Here is a 24,801-nt window from a genome sequence, read left to right on the forward strand (position 1 = left end):
ATCTTGTTCATTACAGGTTTCGGTGGCCAACAGGGACGGCAGGGCAGGGAGCACTGTCCCTGCTGAGCGCTGGCCTCCCTGGCCCCAGCCTCTGTCGGGGAGGAAGGAGAGGAGCTGATGCTGACAGGCAGAAAGCAGCCCGGTAAACTTGAGCAGTTTGTTATGATGATGCATGAAAAAAAAAGAAAAAAAAGAGGAAAGAAAAAAAAAAAAAGAAAAAAAAGAAACCCCATGTGATTTTTATGCAAATCAGGTGAATGGACGGTTAAAAAAACCCTAAATGTCAGGTAGATAAGATCGCGTACACCTTAAGCAGTGTCATGATATTCTTTTGTACGTTACATTCATACTGGAAACCAAAACGTGTTACAGAAATCAGACACCCACAAAAAGCTCTGAGATTGCACTGCGAACAGGTTCCTGCAAAGCACCAACCTCTGACAAAAAAGAAATAGTAAAAAAAAAAAAAAAAAAAAAAAAAAGTAGGTTAGATTAGAAAACAAGATAGTTGGGCTGAACCAGGGAATACAGTGTCCCCGTGCAGCGTGCGGCCCGGCCTCGGGCACGCACCTCCATGTGCACCCAGCTCCCTTCCAGCAGCGTCGTGCAGGCTGCGGCCGCCACCGTCCCCTGCTGCCTCCGGGTGCTCCTCTTTAAGGCTGAACAGCCCCCTCCTGGACACAGCTTTGGGGTCTGCTTTTTGGAAGGGGGCTGGAGGAGGCTCGTGGCCTGAAGGAGTTAATTTCTGAAGGGCAAAGTGATCACGGGGCGCTGTTTATGTCCTGAGCTCAGGCGCTTCTTGACAGGGTCACCTGTGAAGAGGTGCGGGCTGCGGGGATGCCTCGAACCCACCGACGTGAGGGGAGGTCCCGCAGCCCCTCACCTCTCACCCCTGGCTCCGAAGGTCCCCATAACAGAACTGTGGCCCTGGCAGGGGATCAGAAAGCGTCCCCAGCGCCACTCAGCCCAGCAGCTCAGCCAGGGCACATCACCCTCCGTCATGCCCAGCACGGCTCCGGCCCTGCACAAACGCTCTGCCAACACCACAGGGACCATTTTGTGGTGGCGATGCCCCCATCCTGGCATCACCGAGCAGCACCGGGGTTGCAGTCCCAGCTCCGAGGAGAGGCTGCCCAGGGCTGGCTGCATGATGTGGGCATGGGGGGCCCTGTGCCAGAGGGGTCCCGGCAGCCCCGCTGCCCCTCCGTGTGCTGCGAGCTCGTCGTCGCCTTCCTCTTGGGCAGCTGCCACCAGCTGCAAAGTGACCACCCCGAGCCAGGGCCAGCGGGCACCCAGCTGGGCCAGGAGAGGGGCAGGAGGTGACAAGGCCTCGTCCTGCCCGGCACGGACCCCTCTGGCCTGTGGGTGACAGGCACGGCGAGGGGGATCCTGTGGAGATGTCCCCTTCCCTAGCACCCCGGAGCTGCCATTGCTGCTTGCATGGGGTGCTGAAGCTGTGGTGGGAGACAGCGTGGGAGCCCCACGGGTGATAGGATAGAGGGATGAGAAGGCATGAAGCTGCGGAAGAAATAAAAAATATAATAAAAAAATAAAGAAAAAAACACTCTATTATAGCACCCAGGCCAAACAGGCACCCGCTGAGTTCCCGGCCCAGCAGGGATGCCGGTGGGTGACCTCCGCATCCCCACTAAAGGGGGGGGGGACACGACGCAGACTGAGGCAGAGCCAGCCCCCCTCCCAGTGCCACCATAGCAGAAGTCACGCCTGACCCCGGGGCTCTGCAAAAACCCCGCTGCGAGCCCTCTCGCCCTGCCTAACTTTCTGCAAGCGTTGCGTCCAGCCAGGCACAGGGGCCGGCTAAACCGAAAGCGTCACGCTGCAGAAAAATGACAAACAGCAAGAAACCCTTTTTTTTTTTTTTTTTTTTTCTCTGCTCTTCTCCTTAACCCCTCCACCCCCCCTTAGGCCTTTTAATTTCCGTGCTGTAAGGAAGCACAAGCCCGGAGGGCAGTCGGTGCGACTGGGTCCCACGAGCCGGCCGCTCGCAAACACCTCCCGAGCCTGCTCCCGGGGCCCGGAGCCTCGCACGGCTCCGGCCGTGCTCCCTCGCTGGGAATCCCATCTTGCTTTTTAACTACAGCTTTCGAGCATATCTGAACCATCTCAAGTGTCTCGGCAGCACCGTTCCGATCTTGCCACCGGGCTATTTTTAATGATAAGATGAGTCGGATTAGCAGAACGGCTTTCTTCTTATTCCCCCCCCAACCACCACCACCACCACCACCACCCTTCCACTCCCTGACTTCAGAGCAGGCACTGAGCATTTCGGCTCCCGAGCCCGGCTGCAAAACCAAAATAAAGGCAGCACCCGGCACGCAGGAACTTCCCAGCAAAGGCACCCGTTTCGTGGGGCTCGGCGGCGACTGAATCAGTAGCTCCGAGCGACTGTATTAGCGGAGGAGCGAGGGCACCGTGACCCGTGGTGGTTATTCTCATAAACAAATTTCTATTAATTGCAATGGGAAAGGCAGCCCGGCCCGGAGCGTGCCCTCCCCCTGCTCGGCCACGCCGGGCAACCCGCAGCCGAAAAAGTGTCGGGGCAAACGGCACAGCGGGCTGGCGATGTGCTGATGCACCCCCCCACCCCCCGAGACAAACCCAAGCCGCAGGCCCCAGCGCCGGCACGGTCGCTCGAAATAAATACGCAAGGCTCGAGGCTGGAGAAGTATAAATCTCTACAGATTTACATACAGGGCGATACATTTACATACGGGACCGGAGCAACGCTCGGGTGGCGGCCCCCTCCCACCCCCCTCCGTCCTCGCCCTGCAGAACCCAACTGGAAGAAGGGTTTGCAGAAGTCTTCGCCTTATCCCCACCGCCTCCCCGCAAGGGCCAGCGCAGGCCTTCGCCCTCCCCACTTTACACCCGGCAATAGGAAGGGGTAAAAAGTGCCCGGAGAAAAACCCCGGGCAGCCCAAGCTCGTCAGGAGGAGCCGCCGGCGTTTTTGCACCCCAGCAGAGATTCGCGGAGCAGCGGAGGAACGCGAGGATGTGAGCACTTACAGGCTGGGCTGCAATAAGAAGCACAAGAGCTACAGAGAATTAACCCACCGCTCGGGAGTCCTGGGAAGGAAAAGAGCGAAAGCGTCTGAAAATAAAGGAAAATAATAAGGAAAAAAAAAAAAATTGACATCGTCATCCTTTCTTTTTTTTTTTTTTTTCTTTTTTGCCTCCTCTCCTCCTCGAGAATCCCAGCGTTAAGGAGCAAAGCCGAAAAAAAAATAAAAATGCAAAAAGTAAAAATGAAATAAAATAAAAAAGAGAAAAAAAAAGCGCATGGGGGTGTGGGGGGGGCTTTCAGGAAAAAGCTTCTGGCCCCAAGAGTAAATCCCATCTGAGGCTGTGAGCCGAGCGTGGATGTGTTTGTAAAAAATTAGCAAAAAAAAAAAAAAAAAAAAAAAAAGAGGCAACGGAAGGAAAAATAATGAAAAATGCAAAATTCCAGTGCAGTGCTGCAGGATCCAGGCTTTTTCTTTTCTTTTTGTTTTTTAAAGGGGGGGGAGGGTTGATTGTTGGCATGAGAAAGTTGTCCCCCCCCCACAAAAAAAAAAGGATAGAAGGGAAAAGGAGAAAAAAAGGAGGGGAAAGGGAAAAAAGGGGGGAAAGGAGGGAGAAAAGGGGGAAAAGGAGGAAAAGGAGGAAAGGGGAAAAAAAGGGGGGGGAAGGAAAAAAAGGGGAGAAAAGGGGGAAAAAGGAGAAAAAAATGGAGAAATAAAGGGGATAAAAGGGAAATAAGGGGAGAAAAAGGAAAAAAAAGGGGGGGTGAACAAGGAAAAAGGGGTAAAACGGGGAAAAAAATGAAAAAAAAAAACCAAGAAAAAAAAAGGAAAAAATGAAAAACCAAGTTAAAAAAAAAAAAAGGGAAAAAAATGAATTATCATTTAAAAAAAAAAAGCATATATTTTTTCACACGCCCTCTTTGCCCCCTGCGTTATATTTTTTTTGGGGGGTAGGCGAAGAGTTGGGGGGGGGGTCCACGTGCGCTCAGCCCCGTCCCCGCTCTCGCACCCGGGACCCCCCTTTAGCGTCCAGCGCGGCGCGCGCGCGCGCGCGCTCCCCCGCGCCCGCCCGCCCGAACGCGCGCGCGCGCGCGCGCGCTCTCGCCGCCACCCCGCCGCGCCCCCACGTCACGCCGCCGCCCGCCGCCACGTGACCCCCGCGGCCGGGCGAGACCACCGCGGGGGGGGGGCCCACCGCGGCGAACGGGGGGCTCCGGCACCCTCCCCGCCGCCGCCTCCCCACCGGGACCCCGGCGGGGGACGCGGAGAATCCATTCGGGACCACCGGAGGGGGGGCGGCTCCCCGGCGGGGCGGCGGCGGCGGCGGGGAGGCGGTAGGGGAGGTCCCCGTCCCTCCCCGCGCCGCGCGCAGTGGTAGGGCCGGCAGCTCAAATTCCGAGAATTGGGCTCTGTTGATTCTTAGAACTGGGGTTCTTAGAAGTGGTGATGCAAGGAGTTTCTAGGAAAGCCCGGAGACCAGGTGATTGCTGCTTCTATTGCCGCGGCCGATTTTACCCTTTAATTCTCTCGCTCTTTTTTTTTTTTTTTTTTTTTTTTTTCCTCTCTCTTCCCTCCTCTCTCTCTCTCTCTCTCTCTCTCTCCCTCCTCTTTCCCTCCCTGCCCCGCTCTGGCGCCCAGCCGCCCCTATATATTTCTTACCCGTTTTTTTTTTCCCCCCCTTTTTTTTTTTTCTCTCTCTTTTTTTCTTTTTTTTTTTTTATCCCTCGGCAGGTGCCCCGACGGCACTTTTAATCCATCCAAAAAATAATAATTTTACCACCCCCTATTCCTCCTCACCCCTTATTCCCCCTCACCCCCTTCTCCTAATTTCCCCCCGTATTTTTTCATTATGATAACAATTCGCCTCCCCATCCTCAATTAACGCGCTCCTTATTAAATCAACCCGGGGACACCCCAACCCCCTCCTTACACCCTTAATAGTAAAAACAAAAAAAAAAAAAAAAAAAGGAGAGGGGAAAAAATAATAATAATAAAAAAATCCCAGCCCCGGCTGCCCTAACGGGGCCGGCTCCTGCAGGGGGGGTCCCCGACGGTGGTCCCCATGGGGTGGCTGGGGGGTTTTGTCCCCCCGAGCGCTGCTGTCCCCCTGTCCCCATCCCCGTGTCCCCCGGGGGGGCCCGGCGCTGTCCCTGCACCTGCAGGCGGCCGCAGGACGGCGGCGAGCGCGGCCGCCGGGGAGCTCCGGGCTTTTTATTTTGTTGGTTTGTTGTTTTTCTCGGGCTCGTTTCTCGGTGGATGGAGCTCGGGCAGGGTGTTTTACGTTCAGTTTGTTTTATTATTTGGTGTTATCGTCCTTTCGCTTCTGGGGGCTGTTCCGCTCCTGCTCCCCGCGTGTGCGTCGTGGCGCGGCACCGGGCGGCTCGGCCCTCTCTCGGGGTGATTTTTTTTTTTTTTCTTCTTCCCCCTTCTCGGAGGATTTTTTTACCGCAGTCCAAGCTGGGGCTTTTTTCCCCGTGTGTGTGTGTGTGTCCCATTTCGGCTCCTTACCGGCTTTTTGCAACCTGTGGCGGGGCCGCGCCGGGATCTGTCAAAAGCCCCCGGGGGGCGAGAAGCCGGGCGGGGATGGAGCGGACTTTGCGGCATTTTGTCGGCCCGGGGAAAAGAAGCGGCGTGGGGCTTGGGGGGGGGAGAGAGAGAGAAAAAGAGCCACGGCGGGGAGGCTCGGCTTCCCTCCCGGCCTCCCTCCTCCCCGGGGCTCGGTGGCAGGAGCCGCGCCGGCCCCGACGGCACGGGAGGCGCAGCGAAGGTGCGGGGAGAGGGAGAAGCGGCTCTGAAAATACCGCGCAGGGGGGGGGCTCCGAGAGGTTTTATTCCTTCCCCTCCCCGTCTTTTTCCTTCCAGCGATGCCGCCGCAAACAGCGCGGTGGAGAAGGAGGAGGACGGGGGGTTCCTCCGGCCGCTCGGGGATGGGGTGCGCTTTGGGGAGGGGGTCGCTTGTCGGGGTACGGGGGAGCCCGACAACCCAACCGGGTTGTGTGTCCCCCCCTTTTCGCCGTGGCAGCCCTTTGCCGTGTGTTTACTACCGCGGCGGACTTGGCGCGGCGACAGCAGCTCGTAAATCTGCCGCCGGGAGCTGCGCGCCTGGCCCCCGGCCACACGCTATTCCTGGAGCGAGCCGCGCAAATAGCGCGCAAACAGCGCGCAAACCCCGCGCCCGGCCCCCTCCGCACCCCCCTCCTCCCCCCCCTCCAAAAAAAAAATAAAAAAATAAATGCGCAAAAAAAAAAAGGCAGCAAACAGCGTTTGGGAGAAGGGGGAAAGCTCTTTCGGTGATGCGTGTTTTATTTTTATCATTTCATTATTATTATTTTTACACCCCCCCCCCCTCCTTTAAAAAAAAAAAAAAGGGAAAACAAAACCGAAAAAGCCCAACTTTGTTGTGAAAACTTTCGTGGTCGGGCGGCAGCGACCTCTCCCGGCCGTCCCCCCCCTCCCCTTTCCCTCTCTCCCCCCCCCCCCCGGCCCCAGCTCTCCGCCTCGCCAGCCGGCCCCCCCGCCCGTAGTTTGCAAAGTCACAGTATGAAATGTTATGAAATCGCCTCTTGGGAAGGAGGGAAACAGAAAGCAGGGCGTTTGTTTAGAGAGGAAAGAAAAAAAAAAAAATCAGCGGCGGCCTCTCAGATGTGCCTAAAAAGCTGCCTTTGACCCCCTGTTGCATTTCCAGGGAAAGAGGCGAGTCGGGGCTTAAAATCACGGGTCAGAAACAACAAAAACAAAGCCTGCCTCGCTTAGTTTTTTCCACTGGCTTCGGCTAGGCGCAGGATCGGTGCGAGGCGAGGCTGAGCCAGCCAGCTGGGGCTCAGTCCGTCGGTCCCGCAGCTGTCCGGGGCCGAATTCTTCCCCACGCCGCTGGACGTGTCAGCAGGGCAGGCTATGGGATCAAGCCCTGGTTCGATCCGGGGCTGCGTATCGATTCCTGTCCGGAGGTTTTAGATGCTTTAAAATATATATATATTTGCTGTGTTGTTTTAAAGGTCGGCAGGATAAGTGCTTGAAGAACAAACGCAGGCTTCCACCTGCAGTCCCTGGTTGGGGGGGTCTGCAGTTCAGAAATCCCTTAGAAAATATTTTAGGGCAGACCTCTCTTCCTCTCCCTCCGTAGGCAGAGCTACGGAGGCAGAACCTGAGGTTCTGTTATTTTCCTGCTAGCGATGGGATTGCTGGCTTCAAAAAAAAATAATTAAAAAAAAAAAAAAACACCTTACGTTACAGATAGCAATTTTTGCCCCGTGAAACAAATCAGCCACCCATCTAAAATATTCAAAGGGTGTCTAGCAATTTTCCAGAGGAATGGATTATTACATTGTTCCAGTAAGAAAAGACTTCATCTCCGAGCATTCAATTTTGACTGGCAAAACAGATCAAAGATCTCTTGGGATGCATTTCAATTCCAATTTCCAATCCCCCTCAGTTCTGCCTGTCTGAGTCAATATTCAGAGAGGAAGTGGAGGTTAACTAGTTAGTTATTATTGAGAAGGAAGAAGTTGGAATGAGAAGTGATTCTTACAAATCTCGCTTTAAAGAGGGGAGGGGAAAAAAAAAAATCTGTCAAAAGTCTTTATGCTACTTTTTAGACGTCCCTATTTGCAGCCCTGGGAGGACGTAAGCCTGCTGTCTGATGAGACAAAAATAACCCTAGCAGAAACATTAAGTTTTGAAAAACAAGGCTGGAAAAGCTCATAAAAATAATGTTGCTCAGACGCGTTTTAAGAGAAACAGAATTACATCGACAAAATTATATGTTTTCCAGGTTTGGTTGGGGTGTTTTATTTTCCAAGGGGAAAAATTGGTCCCGCAGCAAAGCTGACTGGTGCCATCTAGTGTCGGGTCTTCTCCTTCCTCCCCGGCCAGGGGCTGAGCCGGGAGGCTCGGGAGAGTGGGAACATGTTTATTAACGCTGCTTTTTAAAAAAAGAAAAAAATGCTTGCTAGCTCGGAGGAAGGTGGCAGAGGAAACTCCGGATGCCGCTGAACTTACTTAAGGAGCCTAATTGGAAACAACCGAGTGCTTATTAAAGTCACTGACATTTCCATATGGAGCTCTCTCTGCATCTGGTCATGAAATCACATGTGAAAATCTTTCCAAGTTGTGGTGCTAATCTGCCCTTGAATTTCTGCCTAATTTAGGTTGTATTGTAAAGCTATGCTTCTTTTTTTTTTTTTGCCTTTTTTTTTTTTTTCTCTTCCACATCATCCCCCCCGGAGGGGCTGAAGCGTTCAGCCACCAATGGCAGCAGCCTCAGGTTAATTTGTAGGCATGTTTTTTAGTAATAACACCGACGCTGTCCTCCAAAACCCATTACAAAGACAGGTGGTAAAACTTACTGAGGCGGTCCCATGTTTTTTAGCAGCAGGGGTGGATGTCGTCTTAATTTGCTGGAATACCCCATTAAAAATAAACTCGTGTTACAGAGTCTGTAGGTGAGTGAAATGAAGCTCTGACCTATAGACAGACTATACGGTGTTTGTCGTGGCTGAAAAATACATTTCATGCCCGTTTTAGTCCGTGTGCGGTAGTGTTTGGGCTGCAAACTCCACGAGAAGGGCTTTTACGGGTTCAGTTGGATCCCAAAATGTTGTTTTCAGGTTTCTGAGAAGTTTGTAAAATCTAAATTTAGTGAAAAGTTGCCTGCATGCTCGTAACCTCTCGTTCCGTTTTTATAGCGGCATGGGAGTCTATAAACAGGAGCCCTGTATGCTGAGTGCCTGTATTCTTTTCTAATCTATTTTTAAACCATTCTTCTGTTTGGCAAAAAGTGACACTTGGTTTCCATGTTTACAGCAGGCATTGGCAAACCTCAGGAGTTCACAGTTTGCAGTTTGGTTAGATGAATATCCAAAAGTTAGCATCTGACCACTCAGCTTCTTCAGACTGCAAATTTAGACTGCAGATGTAGTCCTGCCTGCTTTTTTTTTTTTTTTTTTTTTTAAATCCGTGCTAGGTCTTGGGTTCCCATTACAGCAGGGCACCGGCAGCCAAAAGACACACACACACCCCTGGCCCTTCAATCAGAGCAATTCAGGGCTGCTTTCAAAGCCCAGCAATCTCAGTGGAGCTTCGCACCTAGAGCAGGGAGAGCTGTGGGAGTTGAGAGGGGGGCAAATTTGGGGCTGTTTTTTGGTTTTGTTCCTCCCCATTAATTTCTCCTGACTGGTGTGCCCCCTTTGGCTTGCACACCAGGAACCCATGAGGACAGTGGGCTAAATAAACACGGAGGTGTCTCTCCCCTGCCCAGGGACCCCCAACATGTATTCATGTCTCACCCCAGCTAGGGGGGATGCCGAAGCTGGTCCTTGCTGCCACAACGAGCTGTGTCTCCCTATCAGCCCCAGGCAGACAGAGACAGGGGGGTCAGTACAGGGTGGGGACAGCGGGACCCCTCCTCTGAGCCCAGCTGGGACAGGGATACCCGGCCCCAGCTGCACCCTGCCGTCGGCTCGGCGCGGGGCTTGGCAGCACGTGGCGTCAGTCCCTTGCTCCTTTGGCTTCAGCCGGGACGAGTCCCTGCCTTCCCTTGAAAAATTAATGTGCCAAATTGCTTGGGGTCATTGGAAATGCTGAAGGAGGCTCAGCTCCTCGCTTCCCAAGGGCACTCGCTGGCTCTGCCTCCTCGTCGGCTCTCGGCTACGTGAAGGGCAGGGGGAGTCTTCCTTAGTGGAAAATGTTGGAGGCAGCTCTGATGTCCCCCCCCCTCCTGCTCTGCTTTTTCTTCTGCAAAGACCAAAACAATGCGGAGACTTGAGCTGGGCCAGCTTTCAAGGGCAATCCTTTTAAACCCTCTTTTGAAGTACAAACTATAAAGTTCCCTGCAGCGCTCAAGAAAATATGCAGTTTTCCTGGTTCCAAATGCTGATAATAAACCCGTCCGGATAATGTATTGCATTTCCTAGAAACATTTGTTTGCTGGCAGGAAATTGGATCAGATTGAAAGTTAGCAGAGACCGCTCGATATAGCGAGTGCAATCTGCTCACGGAAGGGTACGATGGAAAAAACTACAGGGCTCGCACTGGCGATGCTGCTTTTGATCTGTGCTGACACAGTGCGCTAGGACTCCTCTCCGTCTCTTCTTCGGTTATTATTAACCAAGCCACGTTTTGGCCTAGACGCCAACCAGAAGCTGCTAAATTAATAAAAACCGTGCTGTGACAGCTAAAGGACGCTTGGTGCCCCCTGATTGTGTGATGTGGGGAAAGCCGAGCTGGGAACTTGCATACCCCCAGCCCACAGCATCCTCTTTACGGTGGCTCGCGGCACCCCTGACTGTGTCCTGGGTCCCCCCCCTGCACCCCATTTCTCTTTCTGTGCCTCTGCTCCCTGCGCTGGACAAAGCGAGCATCCCCTCTTGGTTTTGGGGGAAGCTGGCAGCCTGCTGGGTAGGCAGGGGGGTGCTTCCCTCTGGGGCTGGGCTGGGGGGGGGGGTGGCAGGATGGAGCTTCCCCTGGGCGGGCAGTTTCGGAGCTGTGTGTGGGATGAGGCTGTGGGGAAGAGAGACTTCACCCAGCCGCCCCTCCAGGGTGAGGTGAGGGAGTCAGCGCTGCGGGCTCTGGAGCAGCACAGGGTGGAGGGGTAGGAGAGCTGAGCTCGGGGGGGGGTGGTCGGTGCCCCCACCCAGATTGTGTGTGGTGGGGGGAGAGGGGCAGGATGCGGGGTATCCCCCAGTGCGAAGAGGATGGGGAGGAAGGCGTCTCCGCTCTGCACAGGGCTGTGGGAGGATGGATGGAAAGGGATTCCCTATAAATAGGGGAGTGGATGGCTGCAGGGATTTCCCTGTGAATGGCAGGAAGGCAGGATGGGGGGTGGGTCCCAGCTTCTCCCCCCACCCCCCCCCCTTCCCGTGCCTGTGGCCGGGAACAGCTGCAGGGGTCTCCCCTTTGCATGAGGTGGAGCTGGGGGGTTCCCCCAGCCGTGGGCACTCCCTCCCTGTGCCCACTGTACTGGCCCCGGGGAGGACAGTGCTGGCCCTGGGCTCCCTTCCAGGAATGGTTTTTCTCGGGGAGGTGCCGGCAGGGAAGGGCCGTTCCCTGAACCGCTGGGGCAGACCCACTGCCTTCCTGGAAGGCAGCAGCGGTGACAGTCCCATGTGGCCACCCCCGAAATGGGCCCCGACCTTCCTCTCCGGGCACAGCAAGCCCCGGCGTGCAGCCCCGAGCACTGCCACTGGCCCCCACCTGCGAGGTACCGGGCAGGAAAACTTGGTGAGGGGGGACACTGGGGTGATGCTCTGAGCCCAACTAAACCTTGGGGGCACATCCTGGGCTGGAGAGGGGTGTGGGTGGAGAGGGTCATGCTTGGTGGTTCCCTAGTTCCCCACCGCTGTCCTTTTTTCTGCTGTCCTCCTCCCCGAGCATCCTCCCTGGGGTGCGGAGCTGGTGCTGTGCAGCGGCCGGGAGGGGCAGGGTTAACGCAGCTGTGCTCGGAGGGGAAGGAAGGTCCCTCTCCCTTGTGCTGCCCGCATCCTGCAAGCCGGAGGGCTTGGGATGCACCTGCCCGGCTCCCATACCCCACAGCACTGCGCTGGGGAGAGGCGATTTGGGGAAGGGGCTGAGCGGGGTCCGGCGGTGGGAGAGGAGCGGGGTGTCCCCGCAGCCGGCAGCGCTGTGGGTGAGGGAATTTGGTGACAGCAGCAGCGTCTCACGTGATGCTCACGGGCACAGAGTTCATCTTGCAGTTTGTTGGTTTATAGACGGGTCAGTCCTGGCGGCTGTGACACCGGGGTGAGCCACCGGGAGCCCGGCCGAGGTCAGGATGCGCCCCGGCCGCCCTAAATACGGCTGTCTGCTGGTATAGGAAGCACGGATGCGTGCTGGGCTGCTTGCAGGGTGCTGTGAGTCCCTGGGCTTTCGCTTGCTGGCAGTGAGCAAGTACAGAAAGGTCAGAGTCTGCAGTATTTGGGAAATGAGTCACTTTGTGTGTGTGGTGGAGTTTGAAGATAGCCAGGCTCGGAGTAGGTCTAGAAGATTTGCATTTTATGGCCGGGATAGGGCTGTAAGACACCCTTCTGGGCTTTGCGTGTGACACCATGCCTTAAATCACTCCTCTTCTTCCCACCTCAAGGTTTCTGGGGTTTGGGGTGCAGACCCACATATCAGCTGTGAGGGAGAGGGCAGGGGACACCCGTCCTCGCAGGGCTGGATGCGCTCCCCTCAGGTGCTGGCTGTCCTGCCGGATCCCTCTGCATTTTGGGGTCAGCCCTAAAAATAGCATGGTAAGGTTTTGGGGTTTGTTGGTTCACTTGCTCATTGCACTTCCTGTTCCTGCTGGGGCGGCTGCTGGGGACCTTCCTCCTGGTCGGTGCCAGGTTGGTTGTGTTTGTTGGTTTTTAGTCAATTCGGAGGTAGCAGCACGAGTTCTGGCAGCGAGCTCCTGGGTTTCCTTGCCCTGCTGCCCCAGCTGCGTTACCCGCGAAGCCAGCTGCTGGAGACAAAGCCTGCGGTTTGGGGGAAGGCTTTTCCAGCAGCCAGAGGAAGGCATTTGTTTTGGGTCCCCTTCCGTCTCCGCCACCAACTTCCTACGTGATCCCGGCCAAGTCGCTTTGTTTGGTTCTTGACGTCCGCATCCTCCCAGGTCCGCTTGGCAGCGCCATCCAGCGCGCTTGTGCTGGTGTCTGGGGCGTGTTGGTGTCCCGAGAAGGTTTATCGCTGCTTGGAGGGCCACATTCAGGCTCTTTCCAGGTTTCCGAGCGGAGTGGCAGCAGGTGTTTGTAAGTCATACCTGATAACGAGGTGCTGGGAATATGACATTGGTCTTGGATGTGGCGCTGCCCGGGAATTCGGTCTTGGCAGGGGAGAGCTGTCCCCGAAAGAAGTGGTGAGAAAATTCTCACTCGACTTCCCTTCCCCACCTGCCTTCAAGTTCCTGAGTCATGGAAATGAAAATCTCCTTGGCATACGCCCATGGTTTGGGCTAGAGGGTGTGGAAGAAGCTATGACGGGATTCTCAAAGCCTGTGGTTGTGATAAGAACGTACTGTACCGGAAGAAACAAATGTTAACCTTACTGGAGAGTGGAAGGTTTGTTATCTCTAGCTTTTATCCCACTGATACTCGAGGGAAACAGCAAGCTTGTGCGCTGCCCCGGCCAATTCATAATTATCGGCTAACGTGGTGTTTGTTTTCTTCTGCTTTTATTTATAGGTTTGAAAGAAACTTTTGGACTGTGAATTGAGGCATTGGGTATGTAAATTTAAATTTTGTGCTTCCCTCCCCCCCCCCCCCCGCTTCCCTTTAAAGTGTTGAATGAAATGTTTCATTAGCCCCAGCTGGGATTTGTTTTCGGGAGAGCAGCTGCTCTGTGGAAAACGCTGTACGTTCGCATGCCGCTGGGGAAGGAGGAGGAGACGGGGCTGCGGGAAGGGGCTGGTCACTGGGGAACGTGGTGCTGGAAATGCACGATCCAGCCCAAACCCGGGGCAGGGGGAGGTGCAGGCTGCCCCGAGAGGCTGGTGGCAGGGACATCTCTGAGACAGGTCAGTGTGTGTTGTGCTAGGAGAAGGCTTTGTGTGCCTTGACTAACCCAAGCCTTCCTCACTGGGATTGACTGGGCCGCGGTGTGGGTAGCAGCCCGGCAGGTTGGATGGGTTCTGCTCCTCACTGCCACCATCCATCCGTTGGGAAACCATGGACAGGTCTTCTCCAGGGTGGCCACCTGATAGCAAGGAAGTAGTTGGGCGGTGGGTGAGGGTTGGGTTGAAATCAGACAGCTCCAGCTGGGACCTCTGAGGCCTGTTTGGCTTCCCGTGGCTGGGTTCGCAGCCAGCAGGCTGGGGGCTGAGGTGGGTGGCAGCCCAGGAGGGATCTGAAGGCTGGCAAGCTGTGCTGGGAGCTCCTTGGGGATGAACCTGAGGAGCAGTGGTGGTGGTGGGAGGAGTGGGCTGGGGTGGAGCCGCCATGGGCGAGGCGAGGAGAAAAAAAAGAGCCGGTTAGCTAATCCTCAGGAGGGTCTGGGCTGGGTGGGACTGAGGCACGCCAGGTCTTGCTGTTGGCCTACAGACCTCACCAGGAGACCTGGCAGGCACTTGGCACGATGCGGGGCTGTTTGTCCCAGCACCGAGGAGCTGGGACACCCATCCTGGCCACCCGAAGGCAGCCCAGAGCAGCAGCTGCCTCCCCGCTGGGGTTAGGTGCTCTCCCGGCTGCGTCTCCATTCCCGTCCTTCTCCCGCTTGTGTTTCGGGCAGACCCAAGATGGCCTCGCCGGCAGACAGCTGCATCCAGTTCACCCGCCACGCGAGCGATGTCCTCCTCAATCTCAACCGCCTTAGAAGCCGGGATATCCTGACGGACGTCGTCATCATCGTGAACCGGGAGCAGTTCAGAGCCCACAAAACAGTCCTGATGGCCTGCAGGTGAGAGCGCCTGCCGCTTCTGGCCACCAGCACCGCTGCTGCGTCCCCAGGGAGGCTTGTGGGTTTTACGGGCAGGGAAACTGAGGCAGAAAAGCAGAATAGAAACAGGCTGCCAAGCAATTAGCACCAGTAAAAAGGGATTACTGAGACCTTACATCTCCAGCACGGTGCCCACGTGCGACCCATGGGGACAAGCAGGAGCACAGCGGACACGGGGCATCTCTGAAGGCAGGGCACAGACGCTGTGTGGGATGGGACAGGACGGGAGGGCTGGATGCTGCTGGGGTGAGCGAGTCCTCTGTGACCGCGGTGTCCCCTGCTACTGCTATTTTTAGAGCTATTCCTCCCAGGCTGCTGGCTGCACCCACCTCTGTGGATTTTCAAGCCTGGTTGGGTCTGAAATCCCTTGCCAGGTCCAGGATTGCTTCCTAGTGACCTGTAATTAACATCCCTCCACCGCCTAGCTGCATTAACTGCGGATGCCTTTCAGGGTTTCGTGCTGACAAGATGAAAAGATACGGAAAAACAAGGATTTGACTGCTAAGACATCTGAAAAATATTTTATCAACATTTCCTTTTTTTTTTTTCCTCCTTGTTAAAGAGGAGCATGGATGCCCCAAGAGGCTTCTGAAAGAAATGAATCACAGTGGGAAGGGGGTGGTGGTAAGAACAACAGAAAAAAGGTGAATTTCTAAACCGAGGCAGTGGGGAGTTGTTGAGCAGGTGAGATCTAAAAGCAGGCTGTGCCGGTTGGTAAAAGTGCAGCGCAGAAGACGCTTACTAAGCTAGGAAACCAAGCTTGATAATAAGGGGGAAGCTCAGGGAATACTGTAATTGCCTCCTTCTCCTCCTTCCTTATCACGCACAAAACTCTGTGAGCTAAGGGATTTCAGGTAAATTCTCCTTTCTTCCTCTGAATCGTCGTTAACACTCATCTTCCCTCTGCCTCCTCTCTGCAGTGGCCTCTTCTACAGCATCTTCACTGACCAGCTCAAGTGCAACTTGAATGTCATCAACCTAGACCCTGAAATTAACCCCGAGGGGTTTTGCATCCTCTTAGACTTCATGTACACATCCCGCCTGAACTTGCGGGAGAACAATATCATGGCTGTGATGGCCACAGCGCTGTACCTGCAGATGGAGCACGTGGTTGATACTTGCCGAAGATTTGTCAAATCTAGGTGAGCACCTTAGGTGAACTTTGGAGTTCCTGGCATGGTGTGTTTGGGTGGGAGGGGGGGGGACTGTCTAAATATCTGCGAGCTTATCCTTATGTGCTGAAAATGACTGCATCTCTTCCTTTCTGCCTGGTTCCAGTGAAGCTGAGATGGTGTCTGCTGTGAAGACCCCGAGGGAAGAGTTTTTGGCTGGCCGGATGCTGAGCCACCCAGAGGTGATGGCTTATCGGAGCAGAGACGTCTCGGAGAACAGCATGCCTCTCCAGAACGGGTCCCTCTGCAATGGGAGGGCTTTTGCACCTGGCTTGTTCAACAGTTTGTCTGGATCCTCCATTCCCTACCCCGGGTACAGCCCCCTCCCTCTGAATGGCTTCCTTGTGGATGACGAGTTGCGGGAGATGAGGATGCCTCTCTCCGAAGTCTCGAGGGCAGGCGCCTTCCCCAAGGAGAGGATCCTGCCATGCGACAGCTCCAGGACAATCCCCACCGAGTACATGAGAACCATCACCGACATCTCGGCCAACATGTGCCACGCCACCATCTACGCTCCGAAAGAAGGCGCTGCTGAAGAAGCCAGGAGCGACATGCACTACGGCGTAGCCTCTGGCCCCAAACCTGTCGTCCCCTCGATCCGGAACAATCCCTACTTCTCTTGCGACAAAGTGGCCAAAGAGGAGGAGAGGACCTCTTCAGAGGATGAGATCAGCCAGCACTTTGAGCCCACCAACACCCCCCTGGACCGCAAGGGACTTATCAGCCCCCAGAGCCCCCAGAAGTCAGACTGTCAGCCCAACTCGCCGACCGAGTCCAGCAGCAGCAAGAACGCCCGCATCAGTCAGAACTCCAACTCCCTCTTCACCAAGAGCCCCACAGACCCCAAAGCCTGCAACTGGAAGAAGTACAAGTTCATCGTCCTCAACTCTCTGAATCAGAACACCAAGCAAGACAGCGCTGACCAGAATGAGATGGGAACCCTCTCTCCTCGCACCTACATGCCCATGTCCACCTGCCAGCAGTCCATGGAACCGGAGCATCTCAACGTGCAATCCCCCACCAAGATGAGCGTGAACGGAGAAGACTCCAATATCCCCCAAGCGAGCAGACTCAACAACATCGTTAACAGGTGAGAAGATGTCCCTGGGGAGACAAGGACTCCCTTTGTTGTTGGTGAGGGTTTGGAAGTGTGTGAAATAGATGTAGCGTTGCACTGGGGTGTCCGGCCGCGGGCAGGTGGAAACCTCTGCACGTGGTGAAGCGCTGCCAGCGATGTCGGCTGGTGGTGGAACTGGGAACACTGGGTCAGGAATTCCTGGCTCGCTTCAGCAGCTCTGGATGGTTGCTGGAGCCTGGATTCGTCGAGCCTGGTTTTCACCCTGTGCCTAGAGCTTTTGGTTGGCTTTAGGTGCTGGAAGGGCCAAACTAGCGTGGAACAGTGTGCTATCCCCTGGACCTGGATGTTCCTAGAGAACTTTGAGGTCATTTTGTGATGGGCATCTGAAGGATGTGGCTCAGGGACCTGTTGTTGATCAGGGCTATGCTGTGCATCTCACCGCAAAGGTCTCCCCATAAAACGTGGATGTTCCTCGTGTCTGGAAGGGTGCAAACATCAAGGGCCCAGTAGCTCAAGCACAGCAAGAGCCTTCTCACGGCTGTGTGCGTTGCTGTCCTTCCACAGGTCCCGGGATGGGTCCCCTCGGAGCAGCGAAGGACAGTCCCCGCTGTACATGCATTCGTCCAAGTGCAGCTCCTGCGGCTGCCAGTCCCCACAACATGCTGAGATGTGCCTTCATACCCCTGGCTCAGCCTTTGGAGAGGAGATGGGGGAAACCCAGTCTGAATACTCTGACTCCAGCTGCGGTGAGTCTTGCATCCCTGCTCGCCTTTTTTTTCAACGGGCATGCGAGGGGGCTGTGCGCTCTGGGGACCCGTCCCCCTGGTGCCCCTCACCCAAAGGGCATCAGACCCATCTCAGAGGCTGGTAGATCCCAAGGTGCTTTACCCTTTCAGCTGGCTGAGCAGCATGTGAGATGCTCACACGTGGGAATTGCTTCCGTCCTCCCCTTCCCCAGACACCTTGTGCGGGGAGTTAGTCACCTGCTGCCAGCTTGGCAGCTCAGGACAGGAAACAAAGCGCACCCCACCCCGCCAGAACCACACGAGAACAAGCTTGGCAGATGTAATGACCCTAATGGGGATTGGGCAAGCTGGTGTGTCTCATGCATCCGTCACGGTGTCTTCATTATCAGGGAGCCCGATGTGCACATCTGGAGAAACGCAGATAATGAGGCTTGCAATCTCGTTGCAAAACTCCCCAAGCCCAGAGAGGAGTATCTGTGCGCTGATCTGCCTGCAGCTCAGGGAGGGGGAACGCAGGATTGGCACTGTGGTGTGCTCAGACGTCCATAAGGGAGCCAGGTGTAATGCTCACAGCTCCGCAGAGCGTTTAAGAGTTAAGCCAGATGGGCCTGCCTGCCTCTTCAGATCATGGCAGTCTTCCCGTTCTCAATGTAGACATCTGTACTCATAAAGGTTTGCACCTCTAAAGGTGCTGGAGGTCCAGAACTGAGCACCTGGCCTTCAGAGGATGCCTGGTAACTTGGGTGCCGTTGTGGGCCTCTGAAAAATGCCCAGGTGACCTCCCTGGCTTCTTAGAAGCAGCTTTATAGAAGCAGTAGCTGGTGTCACACTGAAGGAGAGGTGGCTCATGTTGCCTCTTCTCTCTCAAGCCATGCACGTTGATCCTGTGTGCGTGAGAAGGCTGTGGAGGTCATGGCATGGCTGACCACAAACACATCTGGGCCTCCCTCCTTGTTCCAAAACTCGCTCTGCCTTCTCCTCCCCACCTCCCCAAGCCATACACAGGCCCATTTTGGTGCTGGCCGCTCAGTGCCCATCTCATCCATCTCATCGCTCCCCTCTCTGCCCTCCCAGAAAACGGAGCCTTCTTCTGCAACGAGTGCGACTGCCGGTTCTCCGAGGAGGCCTCCCTCAAGAGGCACTCCCTGCAAGTGCACAGCGACAAGCCCTACAAGTGTGACCGCTGCCAGGCCTCCTTCCGCTACAAGGGGAACCTCGCCAGCCACAAAACCGTCCACACAGGTACGGCGACGTCCTGGGGGGCTGCCAGGGGCTGGGCTGCGTCTCCACGAGGGCTGAGCTCATTTACTGTAAAGCCCTGGGCTTTTCTAAAGGCCGCTTGCACAACGCGTGGCTGGGAGCAGATGTGTGGCCACCAGGTCACTTTGTGGTAGATTTAAAAGAAAATAAAGAAATCATTTAGGGGAAAAAAAATCTGTTTTGTTTTGTTAGTTTTTTTTTTTTTTTTTTTCCTACATCCTAGAAATCCAGATCCTATCTAGCCTGGCAGAAAGTCTGCTGATGGGAAAATCTGTGAGCGGATGGACTGTGTGAATCAGCACAATGAAAGCTGAGAAAGGAAAGGGATATTAAGGGTTTAGTCATTTGCTGACAAACCTGGGGATTTTTTTTTTGTGTGTGTGCTTTTATTAATGCCTAGCATGTCAACAGCCAGCTCCCCGGCTGGGGAAGGGAAGTGCGTGCTGCTGGGCTGTAAAGACACCATCCCACAGCCCCAGCTGAGCTCCACGTGGCCACGGGGGTAACCAGGGTGACACAAGCACCAGGGCAGGGTTTGAGGGTGTGGGGGCCAAAGTCCTCTGGCTCCCCAGGTCCTCTGCATACCCCAGGCCGGAACAGATCTGCTCTTGAATCAAAAACAAAAGAAAAAGGCAGGAAGGGTTAGGCGATGACTGTATCCCAGTCCCCACTGAGCTCATCTTAAAGCATCCTGAAGAAACTGCTTAAAACTTTTTTGCAGCTCCCCTCTAGCCATCTGAAAGCCAGCCAGAGCTGACAGCATTAATCGTAACCAAATAACGAATGGGAGCTGGGCTTGATCATCCAAAATTCTTCTTGATCATCCAAAGAAGCGCAAAATGGCCAGGACAGGATGTGCTGGGAGCACAGAGGGAGCCAGGTGGCTCTAGGTGGCTGACTCAGGGCCAAGGGGACATCTAAGGTATTTATGCCTTGCCCTTTTTGTTGGTCTCTGCAGGAGAAAAACCGTACCGCTGCAACATCTGTGGGGCACAGTTCAACCGGCCGGCCAACCTGAAAACCCACACACGCATCCACTCCGGAGAGAAACCCTACAAGTGTGAGACCTGCGGGGCCAGATTCGTCCAGGTGTGTGTGACCGCCGGGGCAGGGGACATGGCCGGGGTCCTGCCCAAGACCTGGGGTGCTGTGAGGGGGCTGAGGGACCACGCTTGCTGCCTGGGGCAGTTTTTCCTATGTGATTAGGGGATAAATAGGGACTTTGAGGTCTGTGGGGACCAGTTTGCTGGCTTAGTAGGAAACGTGGTTTCTGCCGGTTGCTGTTAAGGATTGGAGAAATCAAACCTCAGACATGTGGTCCTGGCTCCCTACTAGAACCCATATACAAATAAATACATAAAATAAGCTGCTGGGAGCTCTGACCCGGGACTTACTCCCCGCAGGTGGCCCACCTCCGCGCTCACGTGCTCATCCACACCGGGGAGAAGCCGTACCCCTGCGAGATCTGCGGCACGCGCTTCCGGCACCTGCAGACCCTCAAAAGCCACCTTCGAATCCACACGGGAGAGAAACCGTACCATGTGAGTGACCCTGCTGCTTTCTTGAGGGGCTCTCAGCTGGAGGGGGATGCTGCCAAACCCAGGGGGTGGGAAGACACCCCCATGCCCTTCACCAGCCTCTGCTCCGCGTGTCCCGTCCCCGTGTTGTGTGTTAGCCACAGGCAGCCTGGGCTGGGCACATCCGAGCTGCTCTCCTTTTTTTCCCCCTTCTCTGGAAGAAGGTCATGCTTCCCCAAATAGCTGCTGCTTAAATTACAGCCTCCTGTGGTGCACCAGGATGGGGCAGAGGAGCAGGCAGCCTCACTGGTGCTGGTGGTACCCCACCCTGCCTTGCTGCAGCCCTGGAGGCTCTCGGCTCTTTGCTGAGGCTTTTTTATCTGCTAAGGAGGGAACCAGGGCAGGGACTGTCATCCAAACATCCCTCTGGAGCCACCCTCTTGGCAGGGGTCAAAAGCAGCTCCCAAAATAGCCCTGTAGCTACTTTGAGTGTCTGGATTAGCAGCTTGTTGGTGCATCCATCAACAGCCAGGGTCACATCCTGAGGGACCTTTGCACGTCCCATAAATTTAGGTGTGCTGTGGAGAGCCTGGCATGTGGTGTGTGACCCCAGTAGAGGTTCCTGAGCTGTGGGGATGGAGCGACAGGGCAGAGGGACAAGGTCTAGGGACTCAGCAGCCTCCCTGCAGCTTCTCCCCCCGTGCCTCCACTTCCCCGGTGCCATCTGTGCAATGGGCGCAGCGTGCCCAGGTAGCTGGGGGAGGATGGGATTTTGCTGCAGTCAGGCCACCAACTCCAAGGGAAGGACATGTCCCCTGATGTGATTTTTGATGCCCTGCACCTTTGCCTCTCGCCCCACAGTGTGAGAAGTGCAACCTGCACTTCCGCCACAAAAGCCAGCTGCGGCTCCACCTGCGGCAGAAGCACGGGGCCATCACCAACACCAAGGTGCAGTACCGCATCTCGGCGAGCGAGGTGCCTCCGGAGCTCCCCAAGGCTTGCTGAAGGCCGAGGATTTCCCAGGAGGAGGTCAGGGGGGAAGCTGTCCAAAGGATACTTGCAACACTTTAAAAGAGGAGAGGAATATTAAAAAAAAAAAAAAAAAAAAAATTCATCACATGATGGAGTGCCTCTAAACCCATAGTGCAGATAGGTGGAAAAACATTAGAAACAAAACAAACAAAAAAAAAAATACACGGGTTTTATTTTTCCCAGTTATGTGAAACTAAAAGAAAGATAAAGTTATTCAGATCTTATTGTATATAAAACATAAAAATAAAAATAGTCATTTTAAATGTCTGTGCAGTGGAGTGTTAATAAACTCTGGAGTCTAACCTTCACAGCCTTTGCCGTTTGAAGATGAGGAATGTAATGTTGATTTATGGGAACAGATTTTTTCTTTTGTATGCAAAATGTGTGTTCTTTTAAAGAGAAAGTATGCTATTAAAGAGAGGGCTTTAACTTTTTTAACCAAAGGTGAAGGAATCTATGGCAGAGTTGTAAATATATATAGATATAAATATATAAATATATATATAAAATAAATATATATAGACCTTTAAAAAAGCTATATTAAAAATATATAAAATGCATTAAAGGCTCAGTTGGACTCTGCAGGCAGAAGCCACTCTGAGAATCTTTATTATGATAGAGCACTTAACGAGATATTTTAAAGTATTGCATCTGTACAAGTAAGAAAATATTTTGTCTAAATGCATCAGTGTATTTGTATTTTTTTGCAAGTGAAGGTTTACAATTTACAAAAAAAGTGTGTATTAAACCAACAAAGCTGCAGAAGGAATTTAAAATAATAATAAAGTGTAATTTTTTTTGTTCTAGTTCTCAGTCTGTATATATGTAAAATGTGGTTTCGCACGGTGCCTTTCTTTTCAATGGAAGTTTTCAATGTATGGACTATATTGAGCTCAGTTTCTTCTTCAAGGTACAGCCTGATGTTGCAAAAGGAGTTTTGGTGGAACTCTCTATCGGGGAATGTTTTTTTTTTGTTTGTTTCGTTTGTTGGTTTTTTTTTTTTTTCAGTCTTATTTTACATGCTTGTGTTATAAACAATCTCGGGAGACAGGGTTTGGGCTGTGTCTAAACTGCATTAATGCGTTCTGTAAAATATAGCTGTACAAATAAAAGAATAAAATGAAGAAAAGTGAAGCATGATGCTGTGAGAGGTCTCTTCTTACCCCTCTTCCTCGTGGAGCACCCCGAGCCCCAGATGCTGTCCCCGAAGGGGCTGAGCAGATCTCTTGGACAGGTCCCGCAGAGATGGCTTCTGGCATGGCCTTGGAGCAAGGTCCCCGGGTCCTGGTGGGCACCGTCCCCCTGTGCCACCTCCGTGGGATTTTGTGTATTTGAAGCGCAAAGCTGGCAGAGAGAAGGCAGAGCCTGCTGCCAGGTGACGAGGCATTTGTTTGCATTTCCTGGAAACCTGTGCGATTGCCAGGGTGGCTCGGGGAAGGGGGCTGCTGGTTCAGCTCCTTGCACAACATTTCGGTGGAGCCGGGGCGCTGACCTCCTCCAGGAAGCTGCTGGCCCACAGCACTGGGCTTCCAGCCCCGCAGCCTGCTGCCCCTGCTTTTGGTCCATATCCAGGGGCTGAAGCCATGGGGGGAGAACTGATTCTCAGGAAGCTTGTTTAGCTCCAGAGAAAGGGCTCTGTGCAAGCACGCAGCAGCAGCGTGTCCACAACTGGCTGCAGAAAACCAGGCTCAAAGCTGTTTGCACAGCACCATCTGTAGCGGAGCAGGGCCCCTGCTCCTCGTGACCTGGGTGGGCTCAGGGTCTGCAGCTTGTCTTTGGGTTTCCTTCACTTAATCCCTGGCCAGTTTGGGAGGCAGGGCTGGGGGGAAGTGATTCACAGAGGAGGACTTTGAAACGCCAGCGGGAAGGGGAGGTCCTGGCTGTGAGCGGTGAGGAGGAGCTGCAGAGAGGATACGCCATGAGGCACATGGTGCTGAGAAAAGCAGGGCATGGAAGGGAAATGGTAAGATGGGGGCAAGCCAGAGTGCAGGGCACGCCTCATTTCCCAGTGCCCAGGGTCTGCCAGCAGGTGAAGACATCCCCATAAGAGCAAGAGCTGAGCAGCCTCTGCCTCCTCCTGCAGCCAGCCTTGGCCAGCAGCAGGACCTCAGCCCCACAACCTCTCTCCAAGTGCTACCCCTATTTGACAAATATTAGGTTTCTCCCCTCTCTGTTGCGATCTGACTGCCTTTGAGGCCACTACCTCTCAGGTCACTTCAGCTGGCACTTTTTGGAAGCTGCTGGGCCGTGCCAATAGCCCCCGCTTCGCCCAGAGGAGCAGGCTGCGTATCTGCACCCCCATTGAGCCGCTCGGCTGCGTTTGCAAAATAAATACTGTACTTTCCTGGATCATGGCTGCGTTTCCTCCCTGGGACAGATTTTGTGTGTTTGTTCTTTTTTATAGCGATGATGTCACGGCTTTTCCAGGCAGCTCGGCCAAAGCGATCGCAATCTCTGTCCCTCTCTGTCCACGGGGCAGAGGTCTGCAGGCAGCTGGCACGGCCAGCCTGTGCCGGTGAGCTTTGCTCCATGTGGGCCGTGTTGGTAGAGGCGAGGGAGCAGTCAGACAGCTCTGCATGGCGTGTTTTAGGGCTGCCAAGCCCGCAAAGGGTGACCTGGTACTGCCTGCCCGTGTCGGTGCCGCTGGGTTAGTTGGAAATCCAGCTCCAGACAGGGGGGTTGGTGCCTCCCAGCCTCAGAAGGGCAGGCACCAGCGAACTGACAAGCTGGCCGCTTTCCAGGAAGGTTCCCAGAATATGTTGGAGCAGCTCCTTTGATATCCATCTCCCCCTCCTCCCACATGAAGGCAAGCCCTAAACATTGGGATGTGGTCGCGTTTCCCTTCAGATTTCTTCAGCACTGAAAAACATTTCCCACGCTGCCGACACCTGCCTCATTTCACTTCCCAGCACAGCCTGTGGGGCAACCCCGCAGAGAAACGGAGCTTCGAGTTTCCTTGGGCCAAGCACTTTTGGGGTCTCCAGCAGCAATGCAGCAAGGAGCTGGGGCTCAGCCGATGCTGCACTCACCCATTTATCCCCTGGTCCTCGGGTTGGTGCTGAAAAACTCGTGCTGACACTGAAGTACGGAAGGTTTAAATGCAGGCACGGCAGTCAGCTCTTTCCAAAATGTGGAAATGTGCACGGCCGGGCCCTGCGCACCATCGCTGCTGGCAGCCCCGCAGCCTGCGCCCAGCACCGGGGGGGCCCCGCTGCCTTCTGCGGCGTGCCCACGAGAGGGCGGGCGAGGATGGAGTTTGGGAAGGATCCCGGCAATAACCGAGCCGCAGGAATAACTGAATAGAGATGAGAATTAAAAATAAAATTAAAAATAATAAATAAATAAAACCTCTATTTTATTAACCAGAGCATCTATTAATTCATATCTGCATGTGCTCACCCATCACCTGTATCCATCATCTCTTGCCTTGTGCTGATCGTTGAGGAATAAATAATAATCCGGGCAACTGGGAGACTCCAGTTCTTATGGATTTGCACCCAAATCTTGCTACAGAAACTGCTTTTTATCCAGATACCTCTCAGCACAAGCACCCTCCAGCCCTCTCAGCCT

General features: G+C 54.3%; 1 protein-coding gene across 1 annotated transcript; it reads left to right on the forward strand.

Moving 5' to 3' along the window:
* Nucleotides 1–4,313: 4,313 nt before the first annotated feature.
* Nucleotides 4,314–21,593, forward strand: BCL6 (BCL6 transcription repressor). The gene is made up of 10 exons (XM_084291856.1): nt 4,314–4,503; nt 13,178–13,216; nt 14,220–14,387; nt 15,347–15,568; nt 15,705–16,688; nt 17,241–17,422; nt 18,497–18,664; nt 19,641–19,771; nt 20,086–20,223; nt 21,061–21,593. Exons 3-10 carry the CDS (start codon nt 14,227–14,229, stop codon nt 21,202–21,204), a joined length of 2,130 nt encoding a protein of 709 aa, XP_084147982.1. The 5' UTR covers nt 4,314–4,503; nt 13,178–13,216; nt 14,220–14,226; the 3' UTR covers nt 21,205–21,593.
* The last annotated feature ends 3,208 nt before the right edge of the window (nt 21,594–24,801 follow it).

The sequence above is a fragment of the Netta rufina genome, assembly GCF_964035555.1.
Source record: "Netta rufina genome assembly, chromosome: 9".
In the NCBI taxonomy this organism is placed as follows: Eukaryota; Metazoa; Chordata; class Aves; order Anseriformes; family Anatidae; genus Netta; species Netta rufina.

What these genes read in the sequence shown, in the direction of transcription:
- BCL6 (XM_084291856.1), top strand. Translation starts at nt 14,227, where the DNA reads ATGGCCTCGCCGGCAGACAGCTGCATCCAGTTCACCCGCCACGCGAGC. An exon ending in CCACAAAACCGTCCACACAG is followed by an intron (nt 18,665 to 19,640) that starts GTACGGCGACGT and finishes TGGTCTCTGCAG; the next exon opens with GAGAAAAACCGTACCGCTGC. An exon ending in GCGGGGCCAGATTCGTCCAG is followed by an intron (nt 19,772 to 20,085) that starts GTGTGTGTGACC and finishes TACTCCCCGCAG; the next exon opens with GTGGCCCACCTCCGCGCTCA.